This window comes from Vulpes lagopus, chromosome 10 (genome assembly GCF_018345385.1).
Source record: "Vulpes lagopus strain Blue_001 chromosome 10, ASM1834538v1, whole genome shotgun sequence".
Lineage (NCBI taxonomy): Eukaryota > Metazoa > Chordata > Mammalia > Carnivora > Canidae > Vulpes > Vulpes lagopus.
In genome coordinates, this window is record NC_054833.1 from 102,061,542 (window position 1) to 102,080,781 (window position 19,240).

The 19,240-nt window shown below is 63.8% G+C and overlaps 3 protein-coding genes across 6 annotated transcripts in view; 1 reads left to right on the forward strand and 2 right to left on the reverse strand.

Moving 5' to 3' along the window:
- The window catches only part of BCAR1 (BCAR1 scaffold protein, Cas family member), a 36,061-nt gene extending 30,133 nt beyond the window's left edge, over positions 1–5,928 (forward strand). For all 4 annotated transcript variants that reach the window (XM_041770694.1, XM_041770693.1, XM_041770695.1 and 1 more), the window contains exons 5-7: positions 193–1,287; positions 2,199–2,288; positions 4,928–5,928. In XM_041770694.1, coding sequence (XP_041626628.1) covers positions 193–1,287; positions 2,199–2,288; positions 4,928–5,440 — 1,698 coding nt within the window. In that variant the 3' untranslated portion in view covers positions 5,441–5,928. The remainder of the gene's footprint in view (positions 1–192; positions 1,288–2,198; positions 2,289–4,927) is intronic.
- A 2,185-nt stretch (positions 5,929–8,113) lies between these two features.
- On the reverse strand, positions 8,114–10,254 carry LOC121500961 (chymotrypsinogen B2-like). Its single transcript, XM_041773049.1, has 5 exons — positions 10,203–10,254; positions 9,352–9,455; positions 9,189–9,268; positions 8,793–8,871; positions 8,114–8,456 (listed from the first exon to the last, which is right to left on the reverse strand). The coding sequence occupies exons 1-5, from the start codon at positions 10,252–10,254 to the stop codon at positions 8,181–8,183; spliced, it is 591 nt and encodes a 196-aa protein (XP_041628983.1). The 3' UTR covers positions 8,114–8,180.
- LOC121499706 (chymotrypsinogen 2) lies at positions 8,819–14,193 on the reverse strand. Its single transcript, XM_041770697.1, has 7 exons — positions 14,082–14,193; positions 12,792–12,895; positions 12,609–12,688; positions 12,223–12,301; positions 11,764–11,944; positions 11,554–11,687; positions 8,819–10,903 (listed from the first exon to the last, which is right to left on the reverse strand). The coding sequence occupies exons 1-7, from the start codon at positions 14,131–14,133 to the stop codon at positions 10,742–10,744; spliced, it is 792 nt and encodes a 263-aa protein (XP_041626631.1). The 5' UTR covers positions 14,134–14,193; the 3' UTR covers positions 8,819–10,741.
- Positions 14,194–19,240: the final 5,047 nt, after the last annotated feature.

The following is a 19,240-nucleotide window of genomic DNA, read 5'->3' on the forward strand; positions in this document are numbered from 1 at the left end:
TAGCAAGCAGTGGAGCCGGGATCTTGAACTCTGATCTAGCTCCAGAGTTGGGCTCTTTGCAGTAACTTGTGTGGATAAGAACTGTTGACGGATGCTGCACCTGCGCCATGCCTGTATGTGTGCCTGGGTCCTACCCCAAAGCCCTGGGTGGGCGGGTGGACAGGCAGCCTTAACCATTCCTCTGCCCCCCAGGTGTATGATGTCCCTCCATCAGTGAGCAAGGATGTGCCTGATGGCCCACTGTTGCGTGAAGAGACCTATGATGTACCCCCTGCCTTTGCCAAGGCCAAGCCCTTTGACCCGACCCGCCACCCGCTGGTCCTTGCTGCACCCCCTCCGGACTCCCTGCTGGCTGAGGATGTGTATGATGTGCCTCCCCCTGCTCCTGACCTCTATGATGTGCCCCCTGGCTTGCGACGGCCTGGTCCCGGCGCCCTCTATGACGTGCCCCGTGAGCGTCTTCCTCCTGAGGCTGCTGATGGTGGCGTGGCTGACGACAATGTGTACGCAGTGCCACCGCCAGCAGAACGAGAGGCCCCGATGGATGCCAAGCGCCTGTCGGCCTCCAGTACAGGGAGCACACGCAGCAGCCAGTCAGCCTCCTCCCTGGAGGCTGCGGTGCCGGGCCGTGAGCCCTTGGAGCTGGAGGTGGCGGTGGAGGCCCTGGCACGGCTGCAACAGGGCGTGAGTGCCACCGTAGCCCACCTCCTGGACCTGGCAGGCAGCGTCAGCGGGTGCGGGAGCTGGCGTAGCACCTCCGAGCCTCTGGAGCCACTGCTGCAGGACCTGCGGGCTGCTGTGGCTGCTGTCCAGGGGGCTGTCCACGAGCTGCTGGAGTTTGCCCGCAGCGCCATAGGCAACGCTGCCCACACTTCTGACCGCACGCTGCATGCGAAGCTTAGCCGGCAACTGCAGAAGATGGAGGATGTGTACCAGACACTGGTGGCCCATGGTCAGGCCCTCGACAGTGGCCGGGGAGCCCCAGGGGCCACTCCCGAAGACCTGGACCGCCTGGTAGCCTGCTCACGGGCTGTGCCCGAGGATGCCAAGCAGCTGGCCTCCTTCTTGCATGGCAATGCCTCGCTGCTCTTTAGACGGACCAAGGCCCCTGGGCCAGGGCCTGAGGGAGGTGGTCCCCTGCACCCCAATCCCATTGACAAGGCCAGCAGCATCCAGTCCCGGCCTCTGCCCTCACCCCCTAAGTTCACCTCCCAGGACTCCCCGGACGGGCAGTATGAGAACAGTGAGGGGGGCTGGATGGAGGATTACGACTATGTCCACCTGCAGGTAAGTGCCTACCTTGCCCTGTCTCCCCCAGGGAATACTCTAGGGCAGCCTTCTGGCCTTCTCAGCTCTCTAATTCTGCTACCCCTGTCATAGGGACCTTGATCCCCTCCACACTGAGGGTTCTTGTGGCCAAAAGAGAATTTGGGCCCCAGTAGGTCTCAGTGAGTCCCCATGCCACTCTCTGACCTTCCAGTCCAGATGCACCCCCCCACACCCGCCCAAACCCATTCCTCGACCGACCTCAGGCCTTTGGACCAACATGGCCATGTTATCAGGGCCCTGCAGTGCCAGCCAAGGATGGCTCCTGAGCACCTGCAGGGGCTGCGCTTCTCCAGGGCAAAAGTGGCTATGTTCTGTTTGGGGAGATAGATTTTTAAGTATAAGCAAAGACAAAGATAGTTCCAGGTGAGGGGAAATAAATAAAGCAAGGAGATGGAAAGGTGGAAGTAGAGTTGAGACCTGGGTGCCAACTCAGTGCCCCAAGAAGGACCATGCCAGGTTGAGGATCAGCAGGTGCCGAGGATTAGCAGGTGCCAAGTGGTCAGAAATGGGTGAACAGGCCCTGTAATGCCAAGGGGAAGGGTTGGAATGTGATTTCTGGTGTAGGAGCTGGGGCAGGGAGAATGGTCTGGCCACATGGAGTATGCCCAGCCCCTTCCTGGGCTGTCATTTGGTGAAAGGGGCCCAGAGAAGAGCTGGAGAGGAGCTGCAGCCACCACTGTTTCCTCCCCCTCCCCTCCCCCTCCCCCTTCCTCTCCCCATCTGAAGCCATCCCCACTGTGGGCCTGGTGCCTGCCAGCCAGAGCCTGAGCATGGCCTGCAGTGCCACCTGGTGGCCACCTCTGAGGCCCCAAGCTCCACCAGGCCTAGGGGGCTCCTAGCTCAGCAGGGTCCTTGTGCCTTGCCTCCAGGGGAAGGAAGAGTTTGAGAAGACCCAGAAGGAGCTGCTGGAGAAAGGCAACATCATGAGGCAGGGGAAGGGCCAGCTGGAGCTCCAGCAGGTAAGGGTGCGTGGTTCACCGGCGTCCCTGGGCTCGGGTGGCTTGTCTGCAGGGGGCCTGCCACCCCTCCCTGCTCAGCCGCACGGCAATCTATGTGTTGGGTGGATTTATATGTGAGTTTTGGGGGAACACATACAGAAAAGCATATAAAAGACTGGGCGCAGTGCACGGGGGCTGGTTTGTAGCTCTGCTCGGGCCTCCAGGGCAGCCTCTCTCCTGTGTTTGAGATGATACTTTGTGAATATTTACGTCTGCTTTCATCTCAAGGTTTTTCCATAGCATTAATCATTCCTCATAAGCTGTTGTTAAAGGCCACATAACATCTCTTGTTGTATGTTCACATTGAACCCAGTTTCCCTTCTTATAATGGTACTGCTGTGTTTATCTGCAGATGTAGAATTTTCTTCATACTTTAGATCATTTGAGAATGGGAAAGGGATTTTTTTTTTCCTTTCAAGAAATAAGGTAGTTTTAGGGGCACATGGGTGGCTCAGTTAAGCATCTGCCTTTGGTTCAGATCATGATCCCAGGTCCTGTGGTCAAGCCCCATGGCGGGCTCCCTGGTCACAGAAGACTCAGTTTCTCCCTCTACCACTTCCCACTGCTTGTGCTCTCTCTCTCTCTTTCTTGCTCAAGTAAATATATAATTTTTTTTAAAAAAGATAGTTTTATTCTGATTATGAAGATGATAAAAAGTTAAATTACACACTAGCACAAAATAAGCACAGAAATATGACCCATCGCGTTTTCCTGCACCCCACCCTCCCCCTGGACGAGGGGAAGGATGACATAAGTGAGAACCCGTGGCTCACACCTGAACCCACAAAGCCACACACAGCTTGCCCAGCTGTGTAAGGTAGGGGTCATAGTTGTGTCCATCCCAGGGTCAGTGTGAGAATTGAGTGAGTGTCTGTCCCTGAGCCCATGCACAGCTGGTCACAGCCACTCAGTCGCCTGGTCAGAACCAGGTCTGGGGAAGTGAACATGAGATCAGAGGGATGACTCCTGAGGCAGGGGCTGCCAGGAGTGGAAATTCTCCTCCCCCCTGCATTTATATCTACTGGCTGACAGTATGACCTGTTGGTAAGGGCTAGAAGTCGGTTATAAAATACTGAACATTCAGTTGACTGTAGAACAACATGGATTTTCAACTGCATGGATCCACTTATATCTGGATTTTTTCCAATAAATGTATTGGAGATGAGGGCAGTTTGAAAAAACTTGGAGATGAACCACGTAGTGTGGAAATACTGAAACAATTCCGTGTTGTAAGGAAACAGTATATGATACATGTAAAGTACAAAATAGGTGTTAATCAACTATTTGTGTTATTGGTAAGGCTTCCAGGGATTAGTAGTTGGCCTTTTCAGAAGTTACACACAGGTTTTTGACTGCGAGGTGGGTGGGTCCCGTAACTCCCATGTTCTGGGGGCACATGTGCTATGTGTCTAGTCTAATTAAAAAGGAGATAGGAATATTCATGTTTAAAGGAAAGCATCTTGAAGAATAGTCACCATTTGTTTTTGTGAATTTTGTTTTCTGAAGTTTTACAAATACTGTGAACTTTCTTCATTTTTTAAAAAGATTTTTAAGTCTTTTTTAAGATTTTAAGTCTTTTTAAAAGATGTTAAGTCTGCACCCAGTATGGGGCTGAGACTCACAACCCTTAGATCAAGTCACATGCTCTACCAACTAAGCTATATTTCTATAGCTTCTCCTATATTTCTTCTGTTTAAGGTTTTTATTACGGGAAATTGAATACCTTTATAAAATTAAAGAAGGCAGTCCCCTGGCTACCACTCACCCACCCCCAACCCCTCTCAGCACAACTGCTAACCTGGTTATCTGGCACCCTTGCCCCACAAACCATTTTGGAGACATTACATCATTTCAACACTAAATACTTTAGTGTTTCATTCTAAAAGATAATTTACCAGGATTATATTTCATCAGATTATATTTCATGGCAACGTCTGAGTGCATGGGATTCCAGGTGACAGCTATCCTTTTTTCTGCTTGGTGTATTTGATTTTTTTTTTTTAAATTTATTTAGAGAGTGTGCGCACAAGCACAGGTGGGGGAAGGAGCAGAGCGAGGAGAGAATCCTGGCAGACTCCCACTGAGCACAGAGCTAGACACAGGGCTGGATCCCATAAGATCATGACCTGGGGAATGCTTCACCAGCTGAGCCACTCAGGCGCCCCTGTTTAATTTATTTATAACATCTATGTTAAAAACAAAATGTGGTTTTCTTTTTGATTCATTTTAAAGTATATATAGATTCATAGGGAGTTGCTGAGAGAGTACGAAACTGTCCTGGGTACCCTTCACCCCGTTTCCCACAGTGGTAGCATCCTAAGTAAATAGACAGCAGCACCCAGACCAAGAAACCGACATCCCTAACCACTGCGACTGCTCATTTGGTCTCCATTTCCATCGTTTTGTTATTTCAAAAATCTTACATAGATGGAATCATATCTTTGGGGATCAGCAGAAGCTACAGGGAGACTCTCAGGGAGGCTGGTGCTCTGCCTGTAGCATGGAGGTGGCTTGTGTCACACACTCCTGCCGGGAGCCAGCCCTTTATTTCCTTTGGGCTGTGTGGCTGCGGTTTTCACTCTGCTTTCCTTCCGCCCCAGCTGAAGCAGTTTGAGCGACTGGAGCAGGAAGTGTCACGGCCCATAGACCATGACCTGGCCAACTGGACCCCAGCCCAGCCCCTGGCCCCAGGGCGGACAGGCAGCCTGGGGCCCTCGGACCGGCAGCTGTTGCTCTTCTACCTGGAGCAGTGCGAGGCGAACCTGACCACCCTGACCAATGCGGTGGATGCCTTCTTTACCGCCGTGGCCACCAACCAGCCCCCCAAGATTTTCGTGGCACACAGCAAGTTCGTCATCCTCAGTGCCCACAAGCTGGTGTTCATTGGGGACACACTGTCACGGCAGGCCAAGGCGGCCGACGTGCGCAGCCAGGTGACCCACTACAGCAACCTGCTGTGTGACCTCCTGCGTGGCATTGTTGCCACCACCAAGGCCGCTGCCTTGCAGTACCCTTCGCCTGCCGCTGCTCAGGACATGGTGGACAGGGTCAAGGAGCTAGGGCACAGCACTCAGCAGTTCCGCCGGGTCCTGGGCCAGCTGGCTGCTGCCTGAGGGCAGATGACCAGAGGGATGGGGGTCAGGGGAGTAGGGCAGCGAGGGTCCCAGCTGCCCAGGGCACCTGCCCTGAGAGGGTTGCCGTGCTGCAGGCATGGGGACAGGCACCCCAGCTCTGCCTGGGCCTGGTGCCCCAGACTGTGCAGGGATTTGTACATATTTATGATGGGGCAGGATATGGGATGGTGTCTCCTCAGAGGAGCTCAAGCAGAGCTGGGCCCGCAGGAACCGAGGCTGAGGAGTGGGCTGGTGGTCTTCCCTGAGTACGCTGGGGGCTAGGCCTGGGCACAGAGGCCCCTCGACCCACATGGCCTCAGATAACCCCTTGAGCTGAGTCTGGTGCCACAGGAGTGCCATGTCCCCAGCCCCCTGCAGCGCAAGCGCCACTATACCAGGAGAAAAACTCTAAAACACTATTTTTCATTATTGATTTTCCAATCATTTGACTAATAGTCTACATTTAAATAAAAATTTAAAAATGAAAAGCCTCCGGTGTAAGAGGTGTGAGAGCCAGGAGGGTTCATGGATGTGGGCAGGTGTGTCCTTGCTCTGGGAACCACAGGGTAGGAGCAGCAGATTGAGGGGGTGTGTGGTGAAGCTGTGGGTGGCTTCTCAGGACGCTGAAGAAAGATTGGGTCCCTTCAGGAGAAAACCAAAGCCCCGAGAAACAGGGCCCGGCCAGGCATCTTCTGCAAGGTGGGGGCAGGTCTGCCAGTGGCCCCAAGACCTTGGGAGCCAAGGCTGCTGGAGAGAAGTTGAGCCAACATCAAACAGCAGGACCTGAGCGCAGCGGCCGAGGAGGGCGGCGAGGCCTGAGGGAAGCCAGTGCGGACCGCAGCGCCTCCGGGAGCCTGCTGGGCTCTGCTCTGCGGCCGCGCCTTCCAAGGCCCACTGAAGGCACCACTGGGGACGCTCGTCCCTCCTAAACTCGCTTTCACCGGCTTCACTCGGAACTTTGCTCTTAGAAGCTCATTGTTTCGGCTTGTGAGACTTCTCTTATTTGAACTACATGTAGACTTGGCCTCCAGGTTGGGGTGTGGGGGCACAGAGGGCCCCTGCCCTGGATCAGTGAGTGTGTCCTCCCCAGACTCTCGGGGTATGTCTGGCACCCAGGTGCTGCTCCTGGCTCTGACTGTCCTGCATGGGACTTGGCCTCACTCTCCCTACCTCTATGCAGAAAGGGTAGGATCTGTCAGCCCTCGGCTCCGAACTCCACAGAGGGGACCCTGGTGAAGGCAGCCATCCTCCCACCCCCCGCACCCCGGTGAAGAGACAAAGAAGAGGCATGTGGTTGCTCTTGGGGGTTTTATTTGCATTTTTCAGAAGTGGATAGGACAGGGTTCAGTTGGCCTCCAGAATTTCACGAACCCAAGGAATAAACTTGGTGACAAGGGTGTACACCCCTGGTGAGGAGGGGTTGCACCAGCCGCTGCCCCAGGACACGATGCCCACCAGGGTCCAGGCTCCATCCTTCTGGCAGACCAGGGGGCCACCAGAGTCACCCTGCAGGAGGAGAAGGGACTCGTTTCCAAGGCCGAAGCGGGGTGCCAGGACCCCGGTGTGCCCCGACCTGCCCCAGCCCAGGTTCTGTGCAGGGAAATGACCAGCGTAGTGTGGGCACGGGGAGCGGGCAGGAGCCCCCAGCTGTGGCCCCATGGCAGCCCCAGCTGTCACCTGCTCCCGGAGGGCCTGGGGCAGCGGGCTAACCCCCTGACCGGGCCGGCGTCTTCACATCGGGCTGGACACGTCGAGCTCAGGGGGGCTGGCGGGAGGACGCCATCGCCCCCAGGAGCCCCACACCAGCCCAGCCAGGGCAGCTGGCCTGGGCCAGGGGAGCAGGTGCCGCAGAGAGGAGCCGCCCTCCCGACCCCAGCAGGGCCTGAGCAGGGCAGGGCGAGGGCAGGGAGGGCAGAGCCGGGCCTACCATGCAGGAGGAGACGCCGCTGGCACCGGCGCAAATCATCAGGTCGGTGATCTTGCTGCCCCAGAACTTCTTGCACTCGGCGTTGGACAGGAGGGGCAGGGCCGCCTGCTGCAGCTTGTTGGGCGTCTTGTTGGCTGCGGGGACACAGCCGGCCGGGGGGATCAGGACACCCCCCCCCGGGGACCCCGCCTCCCCTGCCTGGTCCTAGTCCTTGGCCATTGCCGCGGCCCTGGGACCGGAGAACAGCGCCTGCGGCCCCGGTGCTCGGATGGTGCCCCCGGCTCTGGGCGCCCGGCTCCCGCCGGGCAGCTGAGACCAGCCCCCACCCCCCCACCTCCCCACCCCCCGCCTCCGTGCGGCCTGGGCCCTGGGAGACGCTGGGGGGCCGCGATCCCCCAGGGAAGGGAGCTGACACCCTTGGGCCGGGGACACCGCGGGGGCCCGCCACTCGGGGGGCACAGGAGGGAGCCCCCTCCCCTGGCCGCTCCTGTCCTGGTAAAGGGCCAGCAGGGGAGCTGGGGCCTGGGCAGGAGCAGCGAGGACGACGTTGCAGGGGAAGTGCGGGCGGGCAGCAGCCGGGGACCGAGGGGGGCCCCCACCCCCTGCACCCGGACGCCTGAGCGGCTCAACACAGCCACTGTCCTCGGGTGTGGGGAGCACTTGGGGCCGGGGATGGGGCGACAGGGGCCCCGGTGCAAGGCGGCGGGGGCGAGGCTTGCTGGTACTTGGCTGTTTCTCAGCCGGTTCGTCTTCAGCAGAGTATTTCTGCTCATCTCTACTCTTGTCTGGTAGCTTTTTCATTAAGAGGGTTTTTTAAAGAAATAGATTTATGACTCGCAGTGGACGTGCTTGGGCTTCAGCACTGGAGCCGAAGGAGCCTGCCTGCCGGAAGCCCCCGGGACACTCACAGTTGTACCGGGTCCTGCCCCAGCCCGTGGTGGCGCAGAGGGAGCCCGCGGGGAAGCTGGCGTTGGCGCTGGGCAGGCACACGGGGGACGCGGTGGCCGAGAGCAGGGCGGGTGCGGCCAGCTTCAGCAGCGCGATGTCGTAGGGGCCCAGATCCTGGCCCCACAGGGGGTGCTCGAAAACCTGGGGACACGGGGCGGGGGCTCTTCATCTTCCAGGGGAGATGGAAGGGGGGCGGGCGCCCAGAAAGGAACGCAGATGGAGCTGCAGACACAGTCCCTGCAAGCTGGCGTTTGACACATTGGTGGTAGGTAGTTTTTACATTTTTGTGCTTTTCCTCAGTGAGCAAAACTTAACTTTATAATCGGAAAGGACCTCCTTCAGTATTTGTAAAGGAGCTTTAGGACTCGAGAAAGAAGGTTCTGGACTGAGAAATCTGAGGGGTGAGGCCTGAGCAGAGGGCCCCCCACTACCCCCCCACCCCCCCACCCCCGGGCAGCCTGCCGTGAGCCTCAGTACCTCAGCGATGGGCAACACCTGCACGGCCTCCTCCGTAGAGCTGTGGTCAGACACCCCAGCCACCACCAGGTGGCTCTTCCTGGAGAGACAGGGTGCTCAGGCACTGGCCACCTCGGAGGGGTGCCCGGGAAGAGTGCCTGCTGAGGTGACAGCCACTCGCCCCCACGGGGGCCGCCTCCGGGACCAGACCAGGCTGGGGTCTGGGGGGCGGGGGGGCACAGGGCGGGGATTGTCTCCCAGGGCCGCGGCCCTGCCTGTAGCGGGACATAGGAGCTCCTTCCCCAGCTGCCACCTGCCTAGACCCTCCTGCCAGCTCGCAGTGCCTGGAGGGGCTGTTGGGGAAGGAGTGAGGTTGCTCCCGCCCCCGGGGGCGCCTACCCCCGGTGCTGGCCTCACCTGACCCCGCAGTGGGCGGCCGTGACCACCCAGTGCTGGCTGATGAGGGAGCCCCCGCAGAAGTGGAAGCCGGAGCTAGTCTGGGAGAGAGGAGGCGCAGTCAGCCCTGCCTCCTGCCACACGCCTCCCACTCGAAGCCCCCCACGCCCGGCTTCCCCCTCACCTGCAGGGACACCTGCCAGGGCCAGGAGTTGGGGACAGCATCCTCTCCATTGATGATCCGGGACAAGCCACTCAGCTGGGGGTGGATGGCAGGGACCCCACAGCCTGGGGACCAGGGACAGAGCAGCTGGTCAGCGGATGATGCCGCAAGGGGGCCAGGGGGGAAGACCCGGCACTTCAGGCTTCTGTGGCCACCTAGCCCCCAGAGCTTTGGCCGCTGCAGGGCCCTCAGCCCCTCCCCACCCAGCCGGCCGCTGCCTTCGGTGCCCTTGTGGAGGAGGGTCCTTGAGGCCGGGGGCATCTGGAGTTGGGGCCTAGAGCCAGACAGCTGGGTCCGAAGACCCAGGTAGCCAGCTCCCCGCCCCACCAGGAGCCCCGAGAGGAGCATCCCTCCAGCTCCAAACCCAGGGGTCTGGGGCCTGGGGTTGGGATGTCCTGCTTGAGTCCCCAGGGCTGTCCCTGCAGCAGGAGCAGGTCGGCGGAGCCAGAGTGCTACTCCACCCGGAGGACAGAAGGGCAGGGACACATTCCCCAGGCAGGATTCCTACGGCTCAGGGACAGATGCAGATGATGGAGGAACCTGGACGACCCCCAGCTTCTGGGTGGATGGAGGAGACCAGGATGAGGCAGGTCCAGCAGGTCCAGTTGAGTTTGAGGGGCCCGAGGGACCTCTAGGCAGAGGAGGAGCAGGGAGCGGAGGAGAGGCCCCAAGGGGGCCTGAGAAGGGACGCTGTGAGGCCAGCCGGGGTGGGTGATTGGGAGTGTGAGGACTTGGCCCTTCTGGGCTGTGGGGGCCAGGGGTGGGAGAGGCTTGATCTGGGTCCGCCAGGCCTGCCTGAACCTTGCGCTTACCTGAGCTGCTGCCAAAGAGAAGAAAGCCAAGGACAACCCAGAGAAAGGCCATGGTGTGTGGCTTCGGAGATGCGATAGGGTCTGCCCAAAGGACCCCTGTTATATCCCCCAGCCCACCAATTGCGGCCTGCCCCGCCATCCTGTCCTTATCATGTGGCCTTGGGCTGAGAAGCACCTGGCTCCTGTGCAGGCCTGGGAAAGAGGCAGCCCAGGTGCTGCTCCTGGGAAGGTTCTTTGGAACCACAGGTGCGTGCAGCCAGCAGCTGGCTTGTGCCCCAGATGCCCGCTCCCTGCCCACTCCCTGGGGCACGGATGGGTGGGGGGGACCAAGGTCCCACTTCATCTCTTAGGAGCAAGACTACAGAGGGCCCCCCCGCCAAGGACCCCCTGCCATTTGTCCCAGTGAAGACACAAGTTCAAGAGCAGAATGTGGTCTCAGCGGCCCCAACACAGGAGACATCATCAATGTATCTTTTATTGCTTTATGGAGACTTTGTGGAAGCAGGGTCTGCAGAGAGGTCAGGGTGGGGGTGGGGGACTCAGTTGGCTTGCAGGATCTGCTGTACCCAGGGTATGAGCTTGGTGACACGGGCGTACACGCAAGGAGTGGAGGTGGAGCAGGTGCTGCTGCCCCAGGACACGATGCCCACCAGGGTCCAGGCTCCATCCTTCTGGCAGACCAGGGGGCCACCAGAGTCACTCTGCAGGGAGAGGGGAGGAGGCTTAGATCCAGCAGCCCAGGTGGCCTGGCCCTAGGGGCCCCTGGACCTTATTCCAGAGCCCAGTCCAGAGCCTGACAGCCAGTAGACACCCAGCACACCAGTACTGGAGGGGGATGAAAGAATGACCGCGCAGCAACTTCTGTGGTTTATGCCCTTGCGAGTCTGGGCCATCGCCTGGGCCCTATAATAGAGACCTGATAAAGCTGGTTTGATTGAGAGGAAGGAAGCCTGGCTGGTGCCGGCCTGGCCGTGGAGCCGTGGTGAGGGAGAAGGGCTGTCCGACCCCATCTGCGGACACCTGGGCACCACACTCCACTACCCAGGCTGCGTACTGCTCTGCTCCAGGGGCACCATTTGCTCAGTCCCTGATTTCAATGGAATTTTGCAGTGTGGTGGGTTTTAAGACCAGAGCCCCCTGCTCGGGCATCCGTCCATTGAGGTCGTTGGTGATCGGCCGGGAGAGCTAACGGTGTTTACAACTGGTTAAGCATGAATTCCAAGGAGAGAGTGTCAGGCCCTCCAAAGAGGCCTGTGTGTTACTCCATCTCCTCTCTCCAGCCAAGACTTTCGCTTGAACCCACCCCAGGCTGGGAGGGAAGGGGGTGCCAGGTGAGTCCAGGAGGCCATACCATGCAGGAGGAGACGCCACTGGCACCCGCACAGACCATAAGATCGGTGATCTTGCTGCCCCAGAACTTCTTGCACTCGGCGTTGGACAGGAGGGGCAGGGCCGCCTGCTGCAGCTTGTCGGGGGTGTTGGCATCTGGAAGGGCAGGGTGGGTGGTCAGCAGCCAGAGCCCCGCTCTCCAGCCCCCCTCCCCCAGCTGGAGGTCACTCACTGGTGTGTTTGGTCAGGCCCCAGCCAGTGGTGGCACACAGGGTCCCGGCAGGGAAGTCGTCGGTGGCCTGGGGCAGGCACACGGCGGACACGGTCTCAGAAAAGCGGGCGGGCGTGGCCAGCTTCAGCAGGGTGATGTCGTTGTTGATGGTGAATATGTTGAACTTGGGGTTCTTGAACACCTGTGGGGTGGGGTGGACAGCTGCGGCGATGGGGGGCTGGGAGGAGGCCGGGGGGGCGGACCGGGCACCAGGGTACCCCAGATCACCTCCTGCGGCCCCAGGAGCCAGAGGTCAGGGCCGGGACCAAGATGTGGACCTTGGACACGCTGCCTTCTGCTCCGCCCCGTCCCAGTGGGGTGCCGGGGCGGTTGGGAGCAGCTGGGGGTGTTCAGGCCTCAGCCCGGGCTGTGCACTCCCGAGGGCCTGCTGTGCCTGGGGTCACCCCAGGGCCACCATACCTTGGCGATCTTCAGCACCTGGATGCTCTCAGCATCTGAGCCCTGGTCGAACTCCCCGGCTACAACCTGGTGGGTGGTTCTGGAGAGGGCCAGAGAAGGGAGGGGGTTCCTGCTGTGAGGCGGTGGGGCCTGCTGGGGTGCAGGGTACAGGTCTGTCCCTTTGTGCACGTGCTCAGAGATGGGAGCTCAAAATATCAGTCATTGCCCCCGAAACAACTGCACCTACAGCCCACCAGGTGTTTCCCTCCTGGTGACTTTGGGAGACCAGCAGGGTTTTCTACACATTCTGAAAGAAGGAAAGTGAGGAACAAGGATGTCCTAGGTCCAGCCCTCAGTTCTGAGTCGCCCCCCTACCAAGGGATTTCCTGGGGACCCTGGGGCCTCACCTGACCCCGCAGTGGGCGGCCGTGACCACCCAGTCCTCGCTGATGAGGGAGCCCCCGCAGAAGTGGAAGCCGGTGCTGTCCTGGAGGGAGACGGGGAGGGTCAGGCCTACCTGGACACCAGTAGCCCCCAGCCTGGCTCATACCCCAGTGTGTCCCCCACTCACATACAGAAAACCCCCTCACCTGCAGGGACACCTGCCAGGGCCAGGAGCCCGGGACAGCGTCTTCCCCATTGACGATCCTGGACAGGCCACTTAACACCGGCTGGATGGTGGGGACCCCGCAGCCTGGAGGGGGTGTGAGGTAAGGGGTGGAGGGTGGGGGCAGCGGGCTCCCTGCCCAGGTCCTACTCTCCCAGGAACCCCAGGGAAATTCAGTCTGACGTGTGCTTCAGCCCAGACAAGCCCAACAGGTGGGCTGAGAGGTGGTGGCAGGGCCCCAGCATGGGCTGGAGGCAGGGCTCTGCACGTCTGAAACCCAGCCCCGTGCCGCCTGGCTGAGCATTCTCATCATTCCCCCCTCTGCGCAGAGGGGATCATACAGCTGCTGCCTAACCTCACAAAGTTGGGATAAGGATGCAAGAAGATGGGGCGCCTGGGTGGCTCAGTCTGTTGAGCATCCGACTCTTGATTTCAGGCTCAGGTCATGATCTCAGGGCTGTGAGATCGGCACCCCACCCCTGCACTGAGCTCTGGGCTCAACAGGTAGTCTGCTTCTCTCCTCTCCTCCTGCCCCTCCCCTACTCATTTTTTTCCCTCTCTCTCTCTCAAATAAATAAATTCTTTTTTTTTTTTTAATTTTTATTTATTTATGATAGTCACACAGAGAGAGAGAGAGAGAGAGGCCAAGACATAGGCAGAGGGAGAAGCAGGCTCCATGCACCGGGAGCCCGACGTGGGATTCGATCCTGGGTCTCCAGGATCGCGCCCTGGGCCAAAGGCAGGTGCTAAACCGCTGCGCCACCCAGGGATCCCTCAAATAAATAAATTCTTAAAAAAAAAAAAAAAAAGGATGCAAGAAGACTAAGCAGGCAAAGCAGGAACTTGCTCTCTTTCTGGCACATAGTAAGCGCTCAGTGAACAGAAGTTTAAAAGTGCTGGGTTCAAGGGCTCCAAAGCGCTGGTGGTGGCCAAGCTACACCTGCCCACCTGCTCACCCTCTGCACCCATTTGGGAGCCCCTAGCTGTTCTGAGACTCTTTGCCCCCACTGGATTTGTCTTCCCTGTCCCTTGCCCAGGGTACGAGGCCTCTTGGGTCAGTCGCAGGAAGGCCCACCTCCTCCTGGAGGCCTCCTGCTGGCTAGTCCAGTCCAATCCTCCCAGCTGTTGAGGCTCAGGTGGGGAGAGAGACCCACTCAGGCTCACACCACCGTGTGCAACTGCACGGGGAGCAGGGACCCTGTTGCCCTTCTGGCCTCAGGGGCTGACGGGGAGCAGAGACATCCTTCCTGGCCTCTGCTTGCCCCAAACTCACCGAAGGCTGTGCCCAGGAGGGCGAAGCAGGAGAGGAGCCAGAGGAAGGCCATGGTGCGTGGTCAGGGAGGTGTGGGGCGCCTGCCTGGGGAGCTCCCCGTTATATCCAACAAACTATTATCAGCAAACCTTGAGGTGACAATCCCTTTCCTGGGCATGTGCCCGAGTAGGTAGGATGTGCCAGAGCAGGGCTGGCATCAGGCCTGGGACAGCAACAGCTGTGGCCCATGGTTGAGCTTAGGTCTGGGTCAAGGGCAAAGGTAGGGCCAAACAAAGTGGCCCTTGACCCACAGCCACAGGGAAGGGCTCAGAAAACTTGGGCTTTGTCTTCCAGGAAGGAAGCCAGGCCTGGGCAGCCATGGGCCGGAGGACCTTGGGCAGGAAGTTTAGTTGGCCTGTTAGTTATTCAAAACCCCTGGGCAGTGGGGTCAAGGAGGCAGGAGGTGTGAGGACCCAGGTGCGGATGGCCAGGGGGCTGAGGATGCCCCTCCTGGTCCTGGGGATGGCCAAGAAGCTTCCATGAAGGTTCCCTTCAATATCTGGGGCCATCACCTGGGCTAATGTGCAGCATGGCTCAGAGGGGCAAGCTTCCTGCTGCCTGTTCACAGGAGGCTGGGTTTGACGGGTGCCATGGACCCCTGGAATCGAGCATGTGGCAACCTGGAGCCATGGCCCCACTGAGAGCCCAGGGGAGGCTGGATCAGACAGGAAATGGGGAGTAGGGGGTGGGGGTGGGCAGGGAGCCTGCTTCTGGCTTGGGCGACAGGGCAGGCAGTGGGGCCCTTTCTCAACACTTGGGAAACTGGGGAAGGAGAAATTTGAGGGTGAGCCTGCCAGGTACAGTGTGAGCCCCACAAAACACACAAGGAAAATGATTATCTCATAGCTGCTTTTAATTTCCATTGCACTGATGACGGTGGCATGCTCTGCGGTACAGGTCTCAGCACAAAACGGCTGTGTGGACTTGGGCAGGTTACGGGGCCTCTCTGGTTTTGTTTCTTTCTTTCTTTCTTTCTTTCTTTCTTTCTTTCTTTCTTTCTTTCTTTCTTTTTAATTTATGATAGGCACACAGTGAGAGAGAGAGGCAGAGTCACAAGCGGAGGGAGAAGCAGGCTCCATGCACCAGGAGCCCGACGTGGGATTCGATCCCGGGTCTCCAGGATCGCGCCCTGGGCCAAAGGCAGGCGCCAAACCACTGCGCTCCCCAGGGATCCCTCTGGTTTTGTTTCTAAGTATGTGAAATGAGGATGCCTGTGGTATGGATCCCACATTCCGCAGCGCATGGCCCGTCTGAGCTAGGACCAGGCCTAACACACGATCCATGCTGGTTGATCCTCTGTACTCCTTCCTGAATTTCCTCCTGATGCCTTTCTCACATTCTAGAAGACAGTCTGATGACGGTGAGGGATGGCCACACTATCAGACAGAAAAGCCGGGGACAGAACAGGGGCAGACGACGGCCCTCAGCGAGACCAGGCTGCCCACGCAAGCCCCTTTATCCTTTTGAGCCCAGTTTACTAGGCCCATAGTGAAGTGGAGCAAAGGAAAAGCAACCAAATTTCTCCTCCCTTCAGGAAGCTTACACGGGGAAAGGAGAGGGAGTAAAAAAAAAAAAGAAAAAAGGTAAAAGTAAATTTAAAAAAAGAGTAAATATTTTTTAAAAAGAGCAAATTAAAAAAAAAAGGTAAAGTGTCCATTCCTACCAGCGAAGGAGTCATCCTCAGCATTGCTGAGTGGGGGCCGCGGGGTGCGCCAAGCGCAGCTCCGAGGCCGTCGAGGCGCAGGCACCAGCGGAGCAGCGGGCCCGGCCCCGGGGGCGCCCGCCGAGTCCCGAGTCCCGAGTCCCGAGTCCCGGGTCCCGGCACCGACGAGCCTCCAGGGCCCCGGGGACACGCGGCGGGGCGGCCTGACGCGGACCTTCCACCCGCGCGGCCGCGGTGGGAACCCGGCGTCCAGGTGCCCGGGCGGCAGGGCACGCGGGGCGCACGGGGCGGGGCGGGGCCTCGGGGCGGACGTCGCGCGGGGGACCCGCCCCCCCGCTCCCCCCCCGCGCCCCCCGCGCCCCCCCCGCGCCCCCCGCGCCCCCCGCGCCCCCCGCGCCCCCCGCGCCCCCCGCGCCCCGGCCGCGGTCTGGGCCGTCTGGAGACGCGCGCAGCTGAGGTGGGGGCGGGGAGGGCCGCTCGAGCACCCGCGGCGGCCGGGGCCGGGGCCGCGCCCCTCCGCTCCCCTCCCCCCCTCCGCCCCATTCCCGCCCCCCGCGACCCCAGACCCCAGACCCCGAGGAAGGAGCCCGCGGGCCGCGCCGTCCCTCCCTCGGGGGCCGCGCTCCTCCGCCCCGCGCGGTTAGGCCTCCGCCGGGGGCCGGGATGAGCGCGCACCTCCGGGCCCGGCAGTTCCTCCGGCCAAGCCGGCGGCCGCGGGTATGTCCCGGCTCCCGCTTCTCGCTGGCGTTTCCGACGCGCCCTGGCCGGGGCCCCGCTGCCGGCCCCCCGAGCGCCCCAGCCCCGGCCCCCCCGAGCGCCCCAGCCCCGGGCCCCCCGAGCGCCCCAGCCCCGAGCTCCCCGAGCGCCCCAGCCCCGAGCTCCCCGAGCGCCCCAGCCCCGGCCCCCCCGAGCGCCCCAGCCCCGGCCCCCCAGAGCGCCCCAGCCCCGAGCTCCCCGAGCGCCCCAGCCCCGGCCCCCCCGAGCGCCCCAGCCCCGGCCCCCCAGAGCGCCCCAGCCCCGGCCCCCCGAGCGCCCCAGCCCCGGGCCCCCCGAGCGCCCCAGCCCCGGCCCCCCCGAGCGCCCCAGCCCCGAGCTCCCCGAGCGCCCCAGCCCCGGCCCCCCCGAGCGCCCCAGCCCCGGCCCCCCAGAGCGCCCCAGCCCCGGCCCCCCGAGCGCCCCAGCCCCGGGCCCCCCGAGCGCCCCAGCCCCGGCCCCCCCGAGCGCCCCAGCCCCGAGCTCCCCGAGCGCCCCAGCCCCGGCCCCCCCGAGCGCCCCAGCCCCGGCCCCCGAGCGCCCCAGCCCCGGCCCCCCGAGCGCCCCAGCCCCGGCCCCCCCGAGCGCCCCAGCCCCGGCCCCCCGAGCCCCAGCCCCGGCCCCCGAGCGCCCCAGCCCCGGCCCCCCCGAGCGCCCCAGCCCCGGTCCCCGAGCGCCCCAGCCCCGGCCCCCCGAGCGCCCCAGCCCCGGCCCCCGAGCGCCCCAGCCCCGGCCCCCCGAGCGCCCCAGCCCCGAGCTCCCCGAGCGCCCCAGCCCCGGGCCCCCCGAGCGCCCCAGCCCCGGGGTCCCCGAGCGCCCCAGCCCGGCCCCCCTGAGCGCCCCAGCCCCGAGCTCCCCGAGCGCCCCAGCCCCGGCCCCCCCGAGCGCCCCAGCCCCGGGGTCCCCGAGCGCCCCAGCCCCGGCCCCCCCGAGCGCCCCAGCCCCGGGGTCCCCGAGCGCCCCAGCCCCGGGCCCCCCGAGCGCCCCAGCCCCGGCCCCCCCGAGCGCCCCCCCCGAGCGCCCAGCCCCGGGGTCCCCCGAGCGCCCCAGCCCCGGCCCCCCCCGAGCGCCCCAGCCCCGGCCCCCCAGAGCGCCCCAGCCCCGAGCTCCCCGAGCGCCCAGCCCCGGCCCCCCCGAGCGCCCCAGCCCCGGGGTCCCCGAGCGCCCCAGCCCCGGCCCCCCCGAGCGCCCAGCCCCGGGTCCCCGAGCGCCCCAGCCCGGGCCCCCCGAGCGCCCCAGCCCCGGCCCCCCCGAGCGCCCCAGCCCCGGCCCCCCCCGAGCGCCCCAGCCCCGGGGTCCCCGAGCGCCCCAGCCCCGGCCCCCCCCGAGCGCCCCCAGCCCGGGGTCCCCGAGCGCCCCAGCCCCGGCCCCCCGAGCGCCCCAGCCCCGGGGTCCCCGAGCGCCCCAGCCCCGGCCCCCCCGAGCGCCCCCGCCCCGGCCCCCCCTGAGCGCCCCAGCCCCGAGCTCCCCGAGCGCCCCAGGCCCCGGCCCCCCCGAGCGCCCCAAGCCCCGGGGTCCCCGAGCGCCCCAGCCCCGCCCCCCCGAGCGCCCCAGCCCCGGGGTCCCCGAGCGCCCCAGCCCGGGCCCCCCGAGCGCCCCAGCCCCGGCCCCCCGAGCCGCCCCAGCCCCGGCCCCCCCCGAGCGCCCCAGCCCGGGGTCCCCGAGCGCCCCAGCCCCGGCCCCCCCGAGCGCCCCAGCCCCGGCCCCCCAGAGCGCCCCAGCCCCGAGCTCCCGAGCGCCCCCAGCCCCGGCCCCCCCCCGAGCGCCCCAGCCCCGGCCCCCGCCCAGCGCCCCAGCCCGAGCTCCCCGAGCGCCCAGCCCCGGCCCACCCCCCGAGCGCCCCAGCCCCGGCCCCCCCGAGCGCCCCAGCCCCGGCCCCCCCCGAGCGCCCCAAGCCCCGGCCCCCCCCGAGCGCCCCAGCCCGAGCTCCCGAGCGCCCCAGCCCCCGGCCCCCCCCCGAGCGCCCCAGCCCCGGGGTCCCCCGAGCGCCCCCAGCCCCGGCCCCCCTGAGCGCCCCAGCCCCGAGCTCCCCGAGCGCCCCAGCCCCGGCCCCCCCGAGCGCCCCAGCCCCCGAGCTCCCCGAGCGCCCCAGCCCCGGCCCCCCCCGAGCGCCCCAGCCCCGGGTCCCCGAGCGCCCCAGCCCCGGCCCCCCCGAGCGCCCCAGCCCCGGGGTCCCCGAGCGCCCCACGCCCCGGCCCCCCCGAGCGCCCCAGCCCCGGCCCCCCCGAGCGCCCCAGCCCCGGGGCTCCCCCGAGCGCCCCAGCCACCGGCCCCCCCCCGAGCGCCCAGCCCCGGCCCCCCAGAGCGCCCCAGCCCGAGCTCCCCGAGCGCCCCAGCCCCGGCCCCCCCCCCCGAGCGCCCAGCCCCGGGGTCCCCGAGCGCCCCAGCCCCGGCCCCCCCCCCGAGCGCCCCAGCCCCGGGGTCCCCGAGCGCCCCCAGCCCGGGCCCCCGAGCGCCCCAGCCCCGGCCCCCCCCGAGCGCCCCAGCCCCGGCCCCCCCCCGAGCGCCCAGCCCCGGGGTCCCCGAGCGCCCCAGCCCCGGCCCCCCCGAGCCGCCCCAGCCCGGGGTCCCGAGCGCCCCCAGCCCCGGCCCCCCCCCGAGCGCCCCAGCCCCGGGCCCCCCCGAGGCCCAGCCCCGGCCCCCCCTGAGCGCCCCAGCCCCGGCCCCCCCGAGCGCCCCAGCCCCGAGCTCCCCGAGCGCCCCC